This window comes from Numida meleagris, chromosome 5 (genome assembly GCF_002078875.1).
Source record: "Numida meleagris isolate 19003 breed g44 Domestic line chromosome 5, NumMel1.0, whole genome shotgun sequence".
In the NCBI taxonomy this organism is placed as follows: domain Eukaryota; kingdom Metazoa; phylum Chordata; class Aves; order Galliformes; family Numididae; genus Numida; species Numida meleagris.
In genome coordinates this window covers 7,801,563-7,819,788 of record NC_034413.1, presented here as the reverse complement: position 1 = coordinate 7,819,788, position 18,226 = coordinate 7,801,563, and the positions used below count along the sequence as shown (strand labels likewise).

General features: G+C 50.1%; 1 protein-coding gene across 1 annotated transcript in view; it reads right to left on the bottom strand.

Annotated features, from left to right (window-relative positions):
• AFAP1L2 (actin filament associated protein 1 like 2) overlaps window positions 1-15,533 on the bottom strand; it is a 57,147-nt gene extending 41,614 nt beyond the window's left edge. Inside the window, exon 1 of the mRNA XM_021400626.1 lies at window positions 15,404-15,533. Coding sequence (XP_021256301.1) covers window positions 15,404-15,419 — 16 coding nt within the window. The 5' untranslated portion in view covers window positions 15,420-15,533. The remainder of the gene's footprint in view (window positions 1-15,403) is intronic.

Sequence of the window (18,226 nt, the reverse complement as noted above, 5' to 3'; positions counted from 1 at the left end):
CGGCTGATGAAACCACCTTTCTGCATGGCGTGCCTAGTGGTGCTTCAAGGAAATCGGACGACGTAAATCTATTAGAACAGAAAAAGCTCTTGTCCTAGATGTGACAGTACACTCCCAACACTTGAGATTTTGCACTGTGCTGCCAACCAAGGGGTTTCTCTGGTCACACAGGCGAGGTGGGCAGGCACCTCAGGAGACCGCCTACTCCAGGCCCTGCCCAGAGCACCTACAGCAGGTAACTCAGAGCAGCGTGGTCCAGTTTTCAACAGTGTTCACAATGAAAAAGCTTTTCCCTACATTAAAATGGAGTTCAGCATTCGAGACTGTGCCCACTGCCTCTTGCCCTTTCACTAGATACCACTGAGAAAAGTCTGTTCGTCTTCTTTATTCCCCCCATCAGGTATTTATACAAAGTGATAAGAGCCCTCTGAACCTCCCCTTCTCCATGCTGACCAGTCCCAGCTCTCTCACCCTCTCCTTCTGTGCAAGATGCTCCAGTCCCTTCATCATGTTCATGGCTCTGTGCTGAACTGACTCCTATACACACAAAATCTGTTGTAACGGGAACCCCAGCACTAGACTCAGTATTCCTGGTGACTCACCGGGACTGAATAAAGGGGAATAATCGCCTCCCACAACCAGTTGATGCATCCATCACCCCCCTCTGTCTTGTGTTACCTGTGAAACTGCTGAGGATGTACCCTGCCCCAACAGCCAGGTCACTAATGAAGATGATGAACAGTATCAGCCCCAGTATGAAGCCCTGCAGCACACCACTAGCACCTGGCCTCCAGCTGGACTTTCTGCCACCAAGCACTGCACATTGAGCAGGACGGTTCAGCTAGTTTCAGTTTCATCTCACCTCACTGCCCACTCTTCTATCTTGTGCTGCATCTGTTTGCTGACAGGGATGTTACAGGATCAGTGGCCAAAGCCTTAGTAAAGTCAAAATCAACAAAGCCCCGCTCTCCCCTCAGCCACCAAGCCTGCCACCAGCATTTTATACACATCCAGAGTGTAAGATGATAGGGTGTAAAACATAAAGCAAATATTTTTCCAAGTTGTCTACTCATCAACAACTAAACATAAGTAGAAAGGTACGCTTGTTATTTTTAAAGCTTATTTAGAGAAAGTAATACCGCATGTCAGTGCACTGTTTGTGTTGCGGACATAAGTATGGAGTTAAGACTGCTCATTTTTCACCAGACAGAATCTAGTACCCTCACCTGTATTTCCACATGCTACCTTAAACCAAACTTATGGATGCAACAGTTTGATATTGTGTGGGCTCACTTTAATCAGCACTCACCTACACTCAGTTTACAACTGAAACATTGGCTCTGTACCAAGTTGCATCACACCCCTCCGGCAGCATCTGAATGCCTCCCACCAGCGCATCACAGATTCGCTCTCTTGGCTTTTCTTTTCATAGGGTTAGAAGAACATATTGTACAGAAATTTTGTATAGTGTATACAAAAAAAAAAAACAACAACAAAAACCCCCAAGAACATACAAATAGATGGAAACTGCTTTCTAAAACTCTTGGGTCAGAGCCAAAGAAGTGCTGGTTTTTTGCAGCCTGCACTTCACTCCAGCAGAACAATTCACTCCACACTGATGAAATCTTGATTTGAGCTTCACAATCAGTGGAAAGGTTTGCCACAAAGGGCCTGGACTATTCCAAGTCTGCTAGCCTGCAGGGAGGAAATCTACCTGGGGATCCATCCAGAAACCACATACAAGCAGCTCCTGGCCAGATAGGATGCACACACAGAACTCTCATGAAACACCTAAGTACAGCTCACAGCCTTCAACTGTTCCCTGCAGGCAAGGATCCTCCCCACACACCCTACAGGAAGCTGCTTTGTGATATGAGTATCATGGATTTATTCTCAGTGCAGCATCTGGGTCATAACCGTCCCAAAGCTCATGCTTGTTAAGGTCCATGGGCATGCGTGGGGAATGGGATGGCACCCACTTAAAACAGAAGCATGTGCTGGGAAACACTACATCCTGAAGTCTTCAGCTCCTGGAGGAGAAATGCTGTTTCCTTCTAGCACTATTAATCTGAAGAATCCCAGAAACGCTGCAGGTGGAAGAGACCTCAGGCAGTGCCTAGCCCGGCTGCATGCTCAGAACAGCATTCACTCTTAATTCACACTGGGTTCCTTAAGGCTTTGTCCAGTGATCGGGGTTTGAAAACCTTGAAGGATGGAGACTGAACAACCCCTGTGCAGCCTTGTCCACAGTTTGACTCTCTTTATAGGTCAAGGGTTTTTCTCATACCAGCTCTGAGCCTTTCACTGTTCTGTTTGTCTGTTGTCTCTTGCTCTCCCACCACGAACGATATGAAGAGCCTGGCACCATCTTCCCAATAACCTTCCGTGAGTACTGGCAGCCATGCCCTCGAGTGCCCCCAAAAGACTGGTGTAATCTGCAGATTTGTTGAGATGCATACTTCTCTTCTGCCAGGTCACTGATAGAGATAAGCCCCAGGGCAGACCCCTGGGAAACTCCACTTGTAACTAATTGGTCTTCATGCAGAATACAAACCAGAGAACTTTTCTCCTTGAACTCCAAAATCCAGCCTGTTATTAACTGACCTACTGCCCACCCATCCACAGCCCAGCCACTTGTACAGTAACATCCCAGCATGGACATGCATTTGGGCTAGATAAAGCTGTCTCTGTGGCTAAGCATCACTGCTGCATTCTAATCCAGAAAATATGCTGCATTTGCTCAAAAAAAGCTTTTTTTTGACATGAGTATTCTATCTACCTCTCCTTGTTTAATTCAGTCTGTTACAACTGATCTCCTTGAAGTCAGTAGGAGACTTTCCTCAACATAGTCAGAATTTCATCCTCAAATTGAAATAATAAAAATTATGCATACAAGTATTCAAAAACCAAATATAAGAACTGGAGGGTTTAAATCAAATATCATATTTCAAACACAGGCTTGATCAGTATGAGGCCTTTGGAGGGCTTGGACAGCTCCAGTCAGCAGGCAGAGCTTAAGAGGTGCTGTGGGAACAGGGACAGCAAATTCACCAAAATGAGTTTATTTGTGGGCAAAGCCAGAGCAATTCCATTTTGATTTATTTCTACTTTGAAAGAGATATTCAGCAGCTTCCCAACATTAATACATTTTCACACTCGAGTCCAAAAAGGGCTTAGAGCTACTTATGCCCAGTTACTGTACATTTCCACAACAGCATGAGCCTTGGCAGGCTACTCAACCAGCTGGTGAGCCTCAAATCCGCCAGAATGTGAGGAATCAAGTATTTTTCCTCCCAAATTTCTGAGCAGCTGTTTCTCAGGAAAGACACTGGCCAACTTTCAACAGATCTGCTGGACAGGAAGTAGATGCAATCACTTTAACTTTGCTCGCAAAGCCAAGGGTGTCTTCACCTCTCTAGCACCATTTTAAGGGTGACTATTTCATAGCACAGAAAATGTTTCCTAAGTTAAGCTGTAGAGGCTTAATAAGATATGCAGAAGAAATGTCTAAGGAATTGAAGATAAGGCTGTATGCTCTGTCATACCTCCTTCCATATCCTTTCCTATCTCCTACCTGTGCGTTCACTTTGAGAAACATAAAGGTTATTTCAATGACCAAGAAACTTTCCATTTGAGGAACACACAAAGCTAATGAGACCCCTGTGCTCCTCTTTCCTCTTTCTTTTCCCTGCCATTGGCTACAGTGTCAGCCCTTCCCTGCACTAGCAATGGTATTCATCACACCCTCCACTGAGCCATATCAGCTTTAATTCAGTGGAGGGTATATGCAGCAACAACAAAGTGGGTTTTGGTGGAATTGGCTCAGAGGGTGGGCTGCCTGTCAGAGCAGGCATAAAGCAAGCAGCAGAAGTGCCTGGCCAGTGTGAGGGCTCCCCTTCCCCGTGGGTGTGAGGTGCTGAGCAGCTCAGGCCCTCTCCCATGATGGCAGCCTTAGAGGCCTCCCACTTGCTTCACCCACTCCCTTTGTGCTCTCACTGAACTGGAAACAGTCGAAGGTCAGGTTATCCCATCCCTTTTTCTCCTATTGGTCTCTTCCCACCTCTGGCATCTCTGCTAATTCGAAACCACCCACACATTCACTTCACATGATAGCTCCAGCCACTAACATTTAACAGCTGACTTTTTTCCCTAACTTGTTGATTCAGACATGTTTTCTTATGCAGCAGCCACTCCAAGATTTCACAAATCGCATTGCTTCCCACCGGAAGATCCCTTTTAGTTAGGAGCTTTTCTGCTGCTCTGTATTCCCCACCACAGGATCTGTCTCGCAGGACAACAGCCATGCCATAAAAAGGCTAGCAGTTCTTTGGGCAGCTTTGTAACATGATGATCTTGAAGTGCTTTCCCAACCAAGATGATTCTACGATCAATTGTAACACTGCTGGAGTCTCCATGCTCTAGGCACAGGGGCATCTCTTAGTGCCCAGTAGTGCTCCTTCCAGTCCTCAGGTTCAGGAAGGAAATTCCTACCTAGGTGGGGAATTCCCAAGGCTGCTGGGCCACCACAACCACACCTGGAGGGGTGATCAGGTACTCTGCTGTGCAAGAAGCTCAATTAGATCAAAAGAAGTTCTGCCCTAAACAACCGGAATGAGGTAGATGTTCATCACAGGGTGTTACTGTCTGCCATCTTCTACAGACCTTTTCGATCCAGACAACAAATCGGTTTCAGGTTAGAAGAAACCCTATTTACTTCTGCTGGATTTGGATCAGAACCCTTCTAGGTAAAAAGTAAAATAAAATACAGTTAATGGAAATGCGGCGTGCATGGAGCTTTCACTCCTATTAGCAGGTCTGTCCGAGAGGACACAATTTTCCATGCATGCATTAAGCCAGTCCAATACTGACATCAGCTCATTTCCATTGATCCTGATTACATAATAGTGACTTAATTCCCCATAGAATTGAATTTTCCATATGTTTGGATCCTTTACTGTTGCTACATGATTTCCTTGTTCCCTGCTGCATTTATTATTTATTATCCCTTTGTCCTATCACTTAAAAATTACAGTCTTCACTGCAAGCAGAAAGTTCTGTAGGGTTATTTTGATTTTCTGATACAGTGTTTTTTCTATCAATTTTCTTCCAACTAGAAGACAAGCCAATGACAATACTGCAGTATTGGGCACACCTATAGCTTTGAGGATTGTCACCCGTTCTGGACTGAAGTTACATTTTGTTATGACCTACATTAAGAGTAGTTAAGAACAGTTACGGCAGCCAGGTACTTTTACTACTGTTAATAATTCACAGACATCAGGTTTAAGAGACTTGGAGGTTGTCCAAAGAAGGTTCAACAGATTGGAAAGTTTATCACATTATAGCTGTGGATGAATATTTTTGCCATGTATTTCCACCCAAAAGACAGGACTCTTCCTGTTAAGGTCTACAAGCCACACGGCGACATTACAGGAGGACAGCACTTTGCTTCTGAGTGCAGGTTGGCTGTAACACTCGTGGGAGCCAGGGAGGTTCTGATTCAGTGACAGCATGCAGCGTGGGTCCCTGCATCCTCAGTGCATCCCCTGGTACGGACAAACTTCTTCCAGCTCTCACATCACAGCATTGGCCGTTCTTCGGCATCATGGAAAAAGGTTGGGTTTTTTTTTTGCCATGCTAAGAAAGGAAATTATCTTACTGTTCCATTATATACATCCAGGACTAATAATTCACATCACATCTCTAGGAATAATGATATTTCCCAGATCATGGAATAATCCCTAGAAGATCAGAGGGAAGTCACATCACTTGGAATATTTGACTTTTAAATGGGGAAAACACCAGAAGATGCATACTTTCTGGAACATGGGGTAAACTAGATGATTTTAGGGACTTTTTTCCCTGCTCAATTCCTTCTTCTCTATAGTTAGAGTCACCTCATCAAATGACTATTTTATAGCAAAGTCTGTACCAGAGAGGGCTAGAAAGAAGGCTAAGGCAGTCTCTGCTGCCTGGTGACCACAGAGGACCTGAACACCCTGAGCATCCTGAAGGAGCCCACCTGATGCAGCATCACTACCCAATGGGCCAATCCCTCTGCCCAGCACACTGCTCCCCTTGCTCTCCGGTCTGTCAGCGAGCAAAAACAGCCTGGGTAGAAGCTAGCTAGCAGCTGCCTGCCATTAGGGTGGGAAGGAGAGCAAACGTCAAAGATGAAGCAGGCAAGGAGGTGGGATTGAAGGGCTGGGCCATTCTTCTCAGCAGGAATAACCTGCTGGATAGTAAGAGGTTTCACAAGGTGACTGTGCCAAAGAAATCTCTATCACCTACTGCATGCAGCCACTGAAACCAACAAAGAAATGTTCTCTGAGGATCTCCCCATCTAGATATTCACGTGCTCTTCGCCTGCAGAGGACAGTAGCACTAAACATGCACTGAACACTGAGTATAGCTGCAGAAATACTGAGCAACAGTGACACTTTTGCACTGGGACTCGTATCTGGTGTGAGCCAGCAAGCTCTTGGCATTTCACCACATCCCCCGGCTCCTGGCCACACAGCCCCATGCACGCCTGCGTGCTGCAGCCTGCACTGTGACCCAGCCCAGGTCCAGCTGTGTTTGCTCGGGCAGCTGTGGTGCCACAAAATACAGCTGCATGGATCTGGGCCGGACACCTGGCTCCAAATAAAAGCGGCTCAGTAGCAGCAATTGGCCATCCTTGCTCCGCCACACAACCAGAGCCGACCCCGTGACCGAGTCAGGCCTCACCACACCTGCCTTCTCCTCCAGAGAGCGGTGGCAAAGGAGCTGCATCGAATCAGGATGGCAAGGCAGCAAACATGCATTACAGAGTCTGACCTGGAGCCAAGAGACCCAGATTTTAATCCTGGCCCCACCTCTGGCCTGAGCTGCAGTGCAGGAAGTCTCTCCCCTTCCTGGTTTGTCCACGTTGCTCACTGCTCCCATCGCTGTAGGAGCAATCTTCCCCCACCCCAACCCTTTCTGGCTGCAGGAAAGCTCTTGGCAACCAACATCACAAGTGTTTTTTTCTGTTTCAGAAAACTTCCACACTTCATTTCAGACATCATGGTTTTCATTTTCACATAACATACGCTGTGACTGACGCGTCAGAGCCATCACAGCCCAGATCTCAGGGCTTTATTTCTGAATTCACTATAAAGAATTGCTCCCTGCTACTGACTGAGTCATCTCTTCTAGATCAAAGCTGCTCCTGCACAAACTGAAACAGAACAGTTTGGCATCTGACTCTTTCATCTAGAAGCCAGCTCTGTGCTAGGCAGCAGCTCCCTTTACATATTAAAAAGGGAATATTTTACTTCCTTCTTGCCCTACTATGGCAGAGCAGGCCTGCGCTTTTGGGAATAACGCAGATAAAAAGTGAATGGATGAACAAGGGAAGGAGATCTTATGGGCAAGCGCTGAAAGAAAATTTGAAACTCCAATGCAGAATTTGGGATTAGCAGAAGCTCTCAGGAGTTCTGTTTCATCACAGCTGAGCAGAAGATGAAGATGTGGAGCACTGACAGGGTCTTCTGGCAGCAAGGCTCCCAGCCCTGGCTGAGGTCTCCGCGAAGGATTTCTCTGTGTTTCCACACAGCCCGTCCCCAGCGTGCTCAAGCCTCCTTGTTTTTCACGGTCCAAGGAATTGTGTCTGGAGTAAGGGTCAGCCATGCCTGTGCTCCAAGCACCCGGAAGCACCGGCATTTCTGTGGGGTGAATACGCTGCCAGCTCTGCATTCCTCTCCTATCACACATCAGCTTTTGTTAGCTCGAAAATTTGATTTCTTGGTGTGCCAAAGCATCTTTACCGATTGCACCAGAAATATAGCTAAGTAACCTATCAGTAACAACTGGTTAAACTTTCAGTAAGCCCAATCTAAACCTCAGATCCAATCTGACCCTTGCGATTCGTCCATTGGCTGTGCTGGAGGGACACCAAGAATGAATTTGGCCTTTCCCACCTCCTCTAGATACGGGCCAACAGACATTCATGTTTGTCAGGAAAAACAGGAACATATGCTGAAAACAGAGCATTTCCAACACAAACCTCCATCCAGCATGGGAACAAAAGCAAACCGAGAAGGTTTTGCAGCTAACTAAGAGTGACAGTGGGAGGCCATCTGACCAGAATTAAACATTATAAGAATACCTTAAAAGAGAGCATTGGAGGACCATGCAGATCAAGCCATTTCTTCATGGAGACACCAAACAGTTGACAGAAGTAAGAACACATAGTCTGGAAGTGGCACACAACAACCCACAGTCTCCATACAGCTCTGTAGTAACACTAAGTTTCAAAGAGAGAACTGCCTGCATTAATGACAGGGATACCCATCTCATTGCACTCACAGCATTAACGGTACGCCCATTTATCTGGCGTCAGAGTCCTCGCTCAGAAAGTGCCTCTCTCTGTGCTCCATCCGTGGCTGAGTTCCTGTTTGAAGCTCCTGTGGTGTCAGTAGGCAACCAGCACGAGAATAAAAGAATCATTGCAACTGGAACAGCACTGGCAGCAAACAGCACACACAGAACCGAAGGGGGATGTCATTATTCAAGCCAAAGAATTGAAGGAAGGCTGACGTAGCCAACGAACGCAGAAGTTCAGTTCCATGCTGCTCAACACGGGGTTTCAGCCAGAGGCAAACCTGAGGGGGCTGCCCCAGGACCAGAGGTGCCCGAGCCCCAGCCGTACCCACGCTCCCTTCCCACAGCACCAGTTTTTTGGGCTGGGCACTGCCTGGAGTGTCCTGCACTCAGCCAGAGCAGTACAACAAAACCAGTGCTGCTCTTATGGCTTGAGAGTCTCAGAGAGCTATCAGAATTACAAATAAATCATTCTGCTGTTGGGAATGCTGAGGCATCTCGGGTCAAGAAAGCATTTGTTTCCCTTCTCAGCCAGACATGGGAATTCAGGCTTTATAACATACAACTTTCAATTGCCATTTTGCTTCTCCTCACCCCGCCAACTCCCACTTCAATTTCCAGAAATAGACCTCTTCCGCACTCAAAGAGAGCATCTGCTTGAACAGCTCGAGCTGCAAACTATGCTCACTGAAGTTATTTAGCACAAATTGCTAACAGTCACAGCCTTGAAGCAACCACATCCTCACCCAGCTCTGCTCCACTTCGCACTCTGCCAGGAGACACTGGCAGTATTACCCAGGGTAGCCCATTTAGATAGTCTTGATTGGGATTTTGGCATATACAGGTGATTAAATCAAGAGCCTGCTGTGCTGAGCTGGGACTAGCTGCCACGATCTAAGCGCTCTGATGACAGACTGCATTAACAGCATCTCAATATCTGCAGATCAGGATCAGAGGCAGAATTACAATTCAAAAACCCAGAAATCAGGAGTGAACCTTAGCATAATAAACACGCTTCAAGACTGATTTACAGGATCTGCGGAACTTTCCTAGAACTAGTCCCTGTACTCAAATGGATTCAGACACAAGCCAAGTCACGCGTCCAAGCACTGATATATTTATGGACACTCGGATCAGCGACAGCACATTAGGGCAATCCGTACCAAACAAGGCAGTAATTCCTTTCAGCACCTGAAAGAGAACATAACTTCACAGAGAAGTCTTCTCCTCACCAGGGGGACAGTTTCAAAGCAGTAGCAGCAGAGCTAACTGACGTAGCACCTAGGGAAGTGGTAACATCATCAGCCAGCACTGCTCGAGAGTTGAAAGGCGCCGTGCGTGTGCCCTGTAACATGACTGGAAAGAGGAGATGGGATAAAGTTGAAGCAGCAGTGAGAACCTGTGTTTATATAAAATAATACTGTGCTTAATTGAAGAGTAAATCATTTACAAGCATTGCTTCCTGAAGTGGTACAGCAGCTGACTTCCACGTGGCGTTGGTGAGAAGAATGGTTTTGCATTCAGGTGAGCGCACATCTGCTGTACGCCTCTGAGAATATCTGGGGTGTGCCTTTTCAGCAGGCTCCATATCCCACCCAGCTCTCACCCTGCAACAGCGCAGCGCCTCGTAGCCAAAAAGCTACGCACACAGAAGGGGGATTGTAGGGGCTGAGCATCAGCAGCACTGCACTCTCACTGCTGCTCAGGGAAAATCCCAGATCTCACAGGTCACACACAACTGGGTGGGATCCATCCTGCAGCCTGTGCTTCTGAGGTGAGGTGAGGAGGATGCTGCAGCCTGTCCCTAGCCCAGCTGATGGCAACAAGGTGAGGAGAGCTCAGCTGCTGTGTAGGCGGAGCCTGATGAGCCTGAACAGTTCTCATGTGGGGCTTTATCATACCTCGTCAGCTGCCAAGATCAGGCAATCTTATAGCAGATGTGGAATAGTACATCACAATCCCAGCTCTCCTTCAGATTTTGTGTACCCCAGGACAGTGGAGAGGCCTGAGAAATACAACAATAAAAGCAGCAGGAGTTTCCACCATTCAAGATGAGCAGGCATATTTTTAGAGGCTGCAGTAAAACACAAAATATCCTTGAAGACACCGGATTTAAGCAGAGGAGAGAAGACACACTCCTCGTCCAAACTGCGGGGATAGAGCAGCTGATGGAGGGGACAGATGGCCTCCAGCTGTCACAAGCCCTGATGCAGCCTGGCCTTGCCATATCACGCCTTCTGCAGCCCACATTTCTGCACTTGCACTCTTCTACAGCTGCAGGCGGTGGCGAACTACAACCACTGTGACCATGCACCCATTACCAAAGAGCATCTCAGCGCTACTGCCGATTTCCGCTCACACACAGTGGGACCATTGGAAGTCAGAGCTGTTTGGCACCACGCTGACTGGACACGCACACTGCCTTGCTCCAACAAATGACAAATGGATGCTACTGGAATCCGGTGGGGCTGCAGCTGGCTCGGTCACATTCCTCGGCTCAAGCAAGCTCTACGTTTCAAACACATTTGTGGAGAGACGTTCGGCTCACCAGTGACATTGCAAAACCCTTGTGCAACTCCCATTCTGCGCGAGCCAGCTCTTTCTTCCCAAGCCTTAACAGTTCTCAGGCTTTTCAGTGATAAATAACTACGATGCGATCTGCAGAGCGACTCTGGATCAGAGATGTGCTCATAGATACCTTATCTCAGCCCACGGGAGCCTGTGCACACACCTCCCCTCGCAGCTGCCTCCTGCGGATCAGCCTCAGGAAGGAGGTTGCACCCCTGTCCCCCATCGAGCCCCATCCACACGGGAAGGGCTGGAGCCACAGCCCGAGCACAAACTACAACATGCTCCTGGCTCAGACCCACCTTGCTCAAAGCACTGCTGCCAAAGCGTTATGCCAACAGGCTGCCGAGCAGCCCACCTCTACAGTCCAAACTTTGTGCCGACTCCAAAAAGCCCAGAGCCATCAATTATTAGTGAGATGGAGAGTCTAAAGATATTTTTAAGCAGATTGAGTCTCCCAAGTCACAAGAGCAAGAGGAGAACCATGTGCAGCGCCCTGCGCTGGGGGCGGTGGCTGCTCCTGCTGTCTCACGGGGAGATTTGAATTCCTGCACGCAGAAGGAAGCCCACAGGCCGGGCTGCCAGCTGGGGCTGGTGGGTCTCTGCTTCCCAGGCTTATTGTAAGCCTTGTGCTACTTTCATCCTAAGCAGATCCAAATGAAATAGAGGGGAAAAAAGACAGTAGAAAAATCTTTATGCAAGACAGAGCACAGTCCACCCAAGAAGGGGACATACTGGCTTCTATTAAATCACAAGCAGCAAGCACATGCATTATGTGGGAGTCTCAGCCTGATCCTATAATTCCGAGATATTTACTTCCAGACAGAGCTGTTTATAACCAAAGACAATGCTGCCATACATCAAACCATCCTCAGATGTGCTTTCTATGGAATTTTGCCCATGAAAGAGTCAATAGGTCAGTGAAGGAAGAAAAAAAAACAGGAAAAAAAAAAAGCAGTATGCTAATGTATGCTGACCTTCACATTTTGAACTTGAGGCCAGAGCCCCCAGCAACACTGAGCCAAAGTGCCCACAGGAACTGCCCCACTCGTGCCTCCAGCAGCAGCAGCAGCTGCTCAGTGCCTTAGCACCTTCTGGCTCCACTCCTTGCTTTTTGGGGTTGGTGCAAGGCTGAAGCTGAACGCTTCCAACATGCCCCACAGGTGTGGCACCAGACTTTATTTCACTTCAGCCCAGCAAGGAGCAGGGCTGGGACCAGCAGCATCGTGGGGCCAGAGCAGACCAGTGATACCCTCAAGCCCTGCAGGCAGACCACAGCACAACCCATGTCCTGTCTGCTGACCTGGGAGCAGAGCAGCAGTGACTCACCTACCACCACAAGTAAACACCAGCAGGCAGCCCGTCAGACTGGCTCTGGGACCACAGCGACCCAGTTCACTCGCAGGCACGAGCCCTGTGCATCAGCCTATGGCCCAGGTGCTTGTGTTCTGCATCATGATTAATCACAGCTGAGTTTTGCTCCTCAGAAATGTCCCCTGCAGCTCTGGGCTCCCCGGTGGCTGTTGCCTGAAGAAACACTTCCCTGCCTCGGTTGGCTCCTGCCCTTCAGAGGGCACAGCAGGTTGCCTGGAGGCAGGTTGGAAGCTCTCAAAGACAACACCATACCCGATTTAGAATCACAGAATAACTAAGATTGGAAAAGACCACTAAGATCATCCAGTCCAACTGTCAACCCATCACCATCACGCCCACTAAGCTGCATCACTCAGTGCCACATCTCCACATTCCCCAAAAGCCTGCAGGTGACTCCTCTGAGCCAGGTAGGATGGTTGGGAGGAACGCATCGCCCACATGCTGGGAACCTTGGGGTTTGGGTCCTGAATTTACCATGCTGCTCCCCCATCCCCGTCTGGAGCTGGAGCCATGCTCCAAGAAGCAGCAGCACTTTTGCAGAGGCCTTCCTCGTGCTGCCGAGCTGTGGGTGCTTAGTGGAAGCACTTGGTGCACAAAGAACTCATTCACAGGGATCCTGTGCACACAGCTGGAGCAGGGAAGGTGTGTGAAGGAGTGAGAGCTGCCCCACGCAGGAAATAAACACCACCCAGACACCAGAGCAGCGGGACTGAAGGGTACGGCACCCTCTGCCCATTTCTGAGACAGAAATATGACACTGGCATGGCAATAGTGCGTGGGTTGGCTTGGCTGGAAGGGCACGACAGATGTACCACTGAGACAGGCTGCGGTTTCTGTCCCAGAAATAGGTTTCATCTCCTAAATCCCTGCTGAGCAAATGACTCCTGTGCTTGTGCCCTTCTCTAAAACCCACTGGGGTCACTCACTCAAGGAGTTACTCAGGACGTTAATCAAAGGGGACAGAACCCAGCAGCTGAGCGTTGAGTTGGGGTTGATACAGGGCCCTCACCACCCCATTTTCTCCAGCTGCACCAGGACAATTAGCTGAGCACAGCAGCTGTGTTGGTGCTCAGCTGAGGAGAAAACACATATGTTTGTATGGAGCATGGATCATGTTCATCTGAATCAGTTCAATTCCAACTCTGATTAACAAGAGTTTTCTAAAGGGCCTCACACCACCACTGGGGCTCTTGTCATTGTCCTCTTTGCTTTACAGTTTAATCCCAGTCATACCTCCATGTATTTTCAAGAACTTATTTAAAAGAACACGTGCACAAAGTCCCAAACAGGCCCACACCCAATCTCCTCCCAGTCCAATCACAATAACTAGCAAGCAAACACCTCATCTTCCTACCAAGTCACCCCTTTAATCCTTATCTACACCACCTCCTGCTAAGACCCAACAAGTGCCAAGGAACTCCTCTCTGCAGCTGTCCCCACACGCCCATTAGCAGGGGCTGGGAAAGGAACATCACTCCCAGGTGGGTTTTACCACCCGAGCCCTTCCTGGTGCCACCCATGAGCTGCCAGCCCCAACTCGCACCCATCCAGCCCCACATGTCCGCCCGGCTGGATTCCTGTGGTGTGTCACCCTCTGAAACAGCAGGGACACCTGCGTACCAGCTAGGAGCCAGAATTAAAGCACATCCCTGCCTGTACTTAAGGAAGACGGCACTGCTGCCCACTGATGATTGCAACCTTCATTTCCAAGTAATAGAAAGGGCCTTAGAGTCAAACTCCTCTTCCGTAAGCACCACTCTGTTGCCTAACAGTGCCCTTTGCCTCCACTCGTCTCCACCATCACGGCATTTCCCTTCACAAGCACTCTGCCCGTCTGGTAGCACGGGCGAAGGCTCCCATCCACCCATCTCCACCAGCACATGAAGCTCTCCCCGTGCTCACTAACTACAGCTCACTGCTCTCAACACCTGCTCCTCAGCGCCCTGCCTCGTGCGTGCCCTCCGCACTGCCAGCGGGGCCAGGGCCAGCTCCCACCCGCACAGCCCCGTTTCCCTCCGCACCCTCATTAACGCCGGGCTGGCTCCCACACGCACACTCGCTCCCAGTGGCACAAAGGCACTGGCAAGCCCCCGCGACCACGGCACTTGCTATTCATTCCACATGTGCAGAACACATCCCCGCTGCTCTGAGGGAGCAGTGTGCATATTTAAATAAGAGAACATACAAAACATAGCTGAATCTTAATGAATCTACTGCTTTGCCGCTGGAACTGAATGGAACTGTGCAGACCCTGCCAGGAGAAGAAAAAAAAAGCTGCACAATATTTGACTTGTAATATCATCTTTAACGTCACTCCAGCAGCACGCTGCCGTTGTGCTTATCGGGTCTGTAAAGCATTGATTGTAAGCGGGAATCAAAATACAGCAGGAGGTACAGTGCTGGGGTGCTGTGGGGCTCTGCAGCACAGGCAGAAAGCAGAGATTAACTTCAGCCAGTGCGATACCTTGCTATTATATGAAGCCCCCAGTGAAGAAGGATTAGGGAAAAAGGGATATGAATTGAATGCATCTGCTGAGTTTCAATCACATCTTGCCAACTGGAGAAAAACAAGCGCAAACGGGCTCAGGCAGGAGTTCCAAGTTCCCTTCTTACACCTCCAGGCGTCCCGAGGAGGGCGGTGGCAGAGCCCCGTTTACTCGCAGCGGGTCCCACCGCCAGCTCCGCTCCGCTCGGGAAGGTTATCACGACCAGCAGCCGCCGAAATGGCCGAGCGCTCCCATAGGTGCGGGGCTCCCCGGCGGCTCCCAAAGCGGGGGAACTTAACGAGAGCCGCCCGCAGCACGCGGTAGCCGGGCCGAGCCCTTCCCATGCCAGTGCCCGAGCATCGCTGAGCGGGGAGCTGCGGAGACTGCGGGCACCGCGCGAGAGGCAGCGGGCAGGCTGCAGCAGCAGGACCCCGGCAAAGCTTTCGGGCGGCAAAACGGGTTCGATTCGCGACCCGCACCGCCCGGCCCCACTCGTGGGAAACAACCCCAGCGCGGTTTTCCACTCGCGGGCACAGCGACCCAAGTCCCCCCAGCCAAGATCCTTCCCCTCCAAGGCCGCTCCCCGTGGGCAGCGGGGGACACAGACACACGTGGCGCCCCCTCCTCACCTTTATACTTATCCATGGGGGCCGCGGCCGGGGCTCCCCAGCGCTCCGGAACACGACGCAGCCCTCCACCGCTCCGCTCCGCGCCGCTCAGCGCCTGCCCGCCGCCGGCACCGGATCCCGGCCCGGGGCGCCCCGCCCCGCCCCGCCCCGCGGCTCCGGGGTGGGGAGCGGGGAGCGGCAGCCTGCGCCGGCCGGGGGCTGTTCCACGTCGTCCCAGGAGAGCGGCGCGCCCCCAGAGCTCCCCGTGCTGGGATGGAGCAGCCGGGTGCCCCCGTCCCTGGGGCAGTCCCCGGTTGTAGCCCCGAGGCACTGAGCTCGCCCTCTGTCTCCCAGCAGCTTTGCCGAGGCTCCCTGGTAGGGGCTGCCTCCTGCACAGAGCCGCTTTCCCAGCGAGGTGTCCCTGGGGTCATAGAATCATAGCATGGCTTAGGTTGGAAGGGACCGTAAGTAACACCCAGTCCCACCCCTGCCGTGGGCTGGGTGCACCCCACCGGATCAGTGCCCAGAGCCCCACCCAACCTGACCCTGAGCACCCCCAGGGATGGGGCACCCACTGCACTATGGGCAGCACTGCCAGTGATTCACCGCCTCTAAGAATGTCTTCCTAACATCTAACCTAAATCTCCTCTCTTTTAGTTTATAGCCATTCTCCCTTGTCTTGTCACTGTCAGACTGTGTAAAAAGTCATTCCCCCTCCCGCTTATAAGCTCCCCTCAAGTACTGGAAGGATGCAATCCCAGAGCCTTCCCTTCTCCAGGCTGAACAAGCCCAGCTCCTTCAGCCTGTTTTTACAGGAGAGCTGCTCCAGCCCTTTCATAAGAGAGGGATCCAGTGCTGCTTTTCTTGCCCAGCTGTCACAGGTAGACCTGGTGTGGGGAAGTGCACCAATAACAAGTGGAGAATCTGTTCCCGAGGCCAATATTTTGGAAACACTCTAGGGATCAAATGCTTCTGTCAAAAAGAATGTCTTCTTGTGACCCCAACACAAGACATGGAGCTGTTAGAGTGGGTTCACAGGGGGTCACGATCAGGGGGCTGGAGCAGCTCTCCTGTGGAGACAGGCTGAGAGAGCACATCTTGTTCAACCCAGAGAAGAGAAGGCTCTGGGGAGACCTCACTGCAGCCTGACAACACTTAGAGGATACCTGTAGGAAAGATGAGGTGGGACTCTATCAGGGAGTGTAGTGATAGGATGAGGGGTAACAGTTTTATACTGAAAAATGGTAGATTTAGATCAGGTATTAGGAAGAAATTATTTTCAATGAGGATGACAAGGCCCTGGCAGTGCTGCCTAGGGCTGTGGGTGCCCCATCCCTGGAGGTTCTCAGGCCCAGGCAGGGTGGGGCCCTGGGCAGCTGGATCTGGTGTGCAGTGTTGCTGCCCACAGCAGGCTTTGGGGCTGGGGCTAAAGGCAGCCTGGGCCAGGCTCAGTGCTTTAAATATGGACAGGAAGGCAGTGGCACAGCCTGCAGTGGGAGCTGAGCCCTGCCTGCAGGCCCGTTTCCCTGTGGCAGGGAGCTGGGCTCTGCAGGCCGCACCGCCCTTCGTGTGTTCACTCAAACTGGAGTTTTCAAAACCTAGCTCTGCCGCCCTGAGCTGGCAATCTCCTGAGGTGTGCCAAGCAGGTGGATAGTCATTCTGAACTCAGCAAGCATAATGAAGGGTAATAGCAGTTAAACAAACTAATTAAAGATGATGTGAAACATCAAGGCAGAAGATACCTGAGATTCCTGTCTTTGGGCCTCTGAGCTCTTACATCTCTGCTAGTCCCTGTTGCCCTGCTCCTGGTTGCAATATGGACATCCCACAGCTGCTTCAGGGGTTTATATAGTGGGGAAATGTACACAAGGAGCCAATATTCTCAGTGTTGGTGCTGACATCCAGACATTTGCTACTCTGCCCAGGCAGAGAACACAGTTGTGTGATGATTTTCATGCAGGAGCTTCTTGGAAACAATAAAGTAACAGCCACCTACATGCGCACCCGTCTATTTCTTGCTTCCCTCCCCCCTTATTATTAGTGATGGATATTAGTTACAATTACTATTAGCAATGACTTATTTGTGACAAGCCTCAAGGGCCAAGAATATCCTGTTTGAGTCTTCGCTGAAGTACTCTGCTGTGGCTTTCAGTGGATGTGACAGACACCTTTGTCTCAAATTAGTCTTGGTGTACCACATAGATTCTGCCTCTCTGGCCCTGCAAACTCTCACTTTTGCACTTTTGCTGGCTGTGGAACAGAGAGGGGATCAAGTACACATACAGAAGTCTAAAGAAACTCTAAAATTTGCTAAATACTTTGTGCAGAAGCGTGATCCCAATCTTCCACTTTATTCATAGGTGACACTAATTTTCTTTTTTTTTCCCAAAGGCAGACCTGCACAGCACGTTGTCCTGATTCATATGCATACAGTCAAAGACCATACAACCCATGTGAGACAAGCTGCAATAAATGTCATTGCCAGGTGACTTTACTGCAGAGCTGTGCTAAGAACCCTACTTTCCCACTCAGGAGCTTCTTTCCCCAGAGGTAACATTCATGGGTGCTTTCAGCAGACCAGAGCTGCCCTTGCTTCTAGGGAAGCACCGTGAGCCTGGTAGGGCTCAGCTAGTGAGGAAAGGGCCAGAAGAAGCAGGGAGGCAGATGGGTCCTTGCTGGGATAGAGTGGTGGTTGCAAGCAAACCTACTTGGTGGAACAGGAACAACTCTGCTGGAGAACAGGACGTGAATCCCTCATTTCAGAAGGTTTGCAAGCATCCTGTCCATGGGTGACCCTTTTGAGGTCTTCTTGCTTCCCTATGAAGTGCTTCATGATGCTGGCCC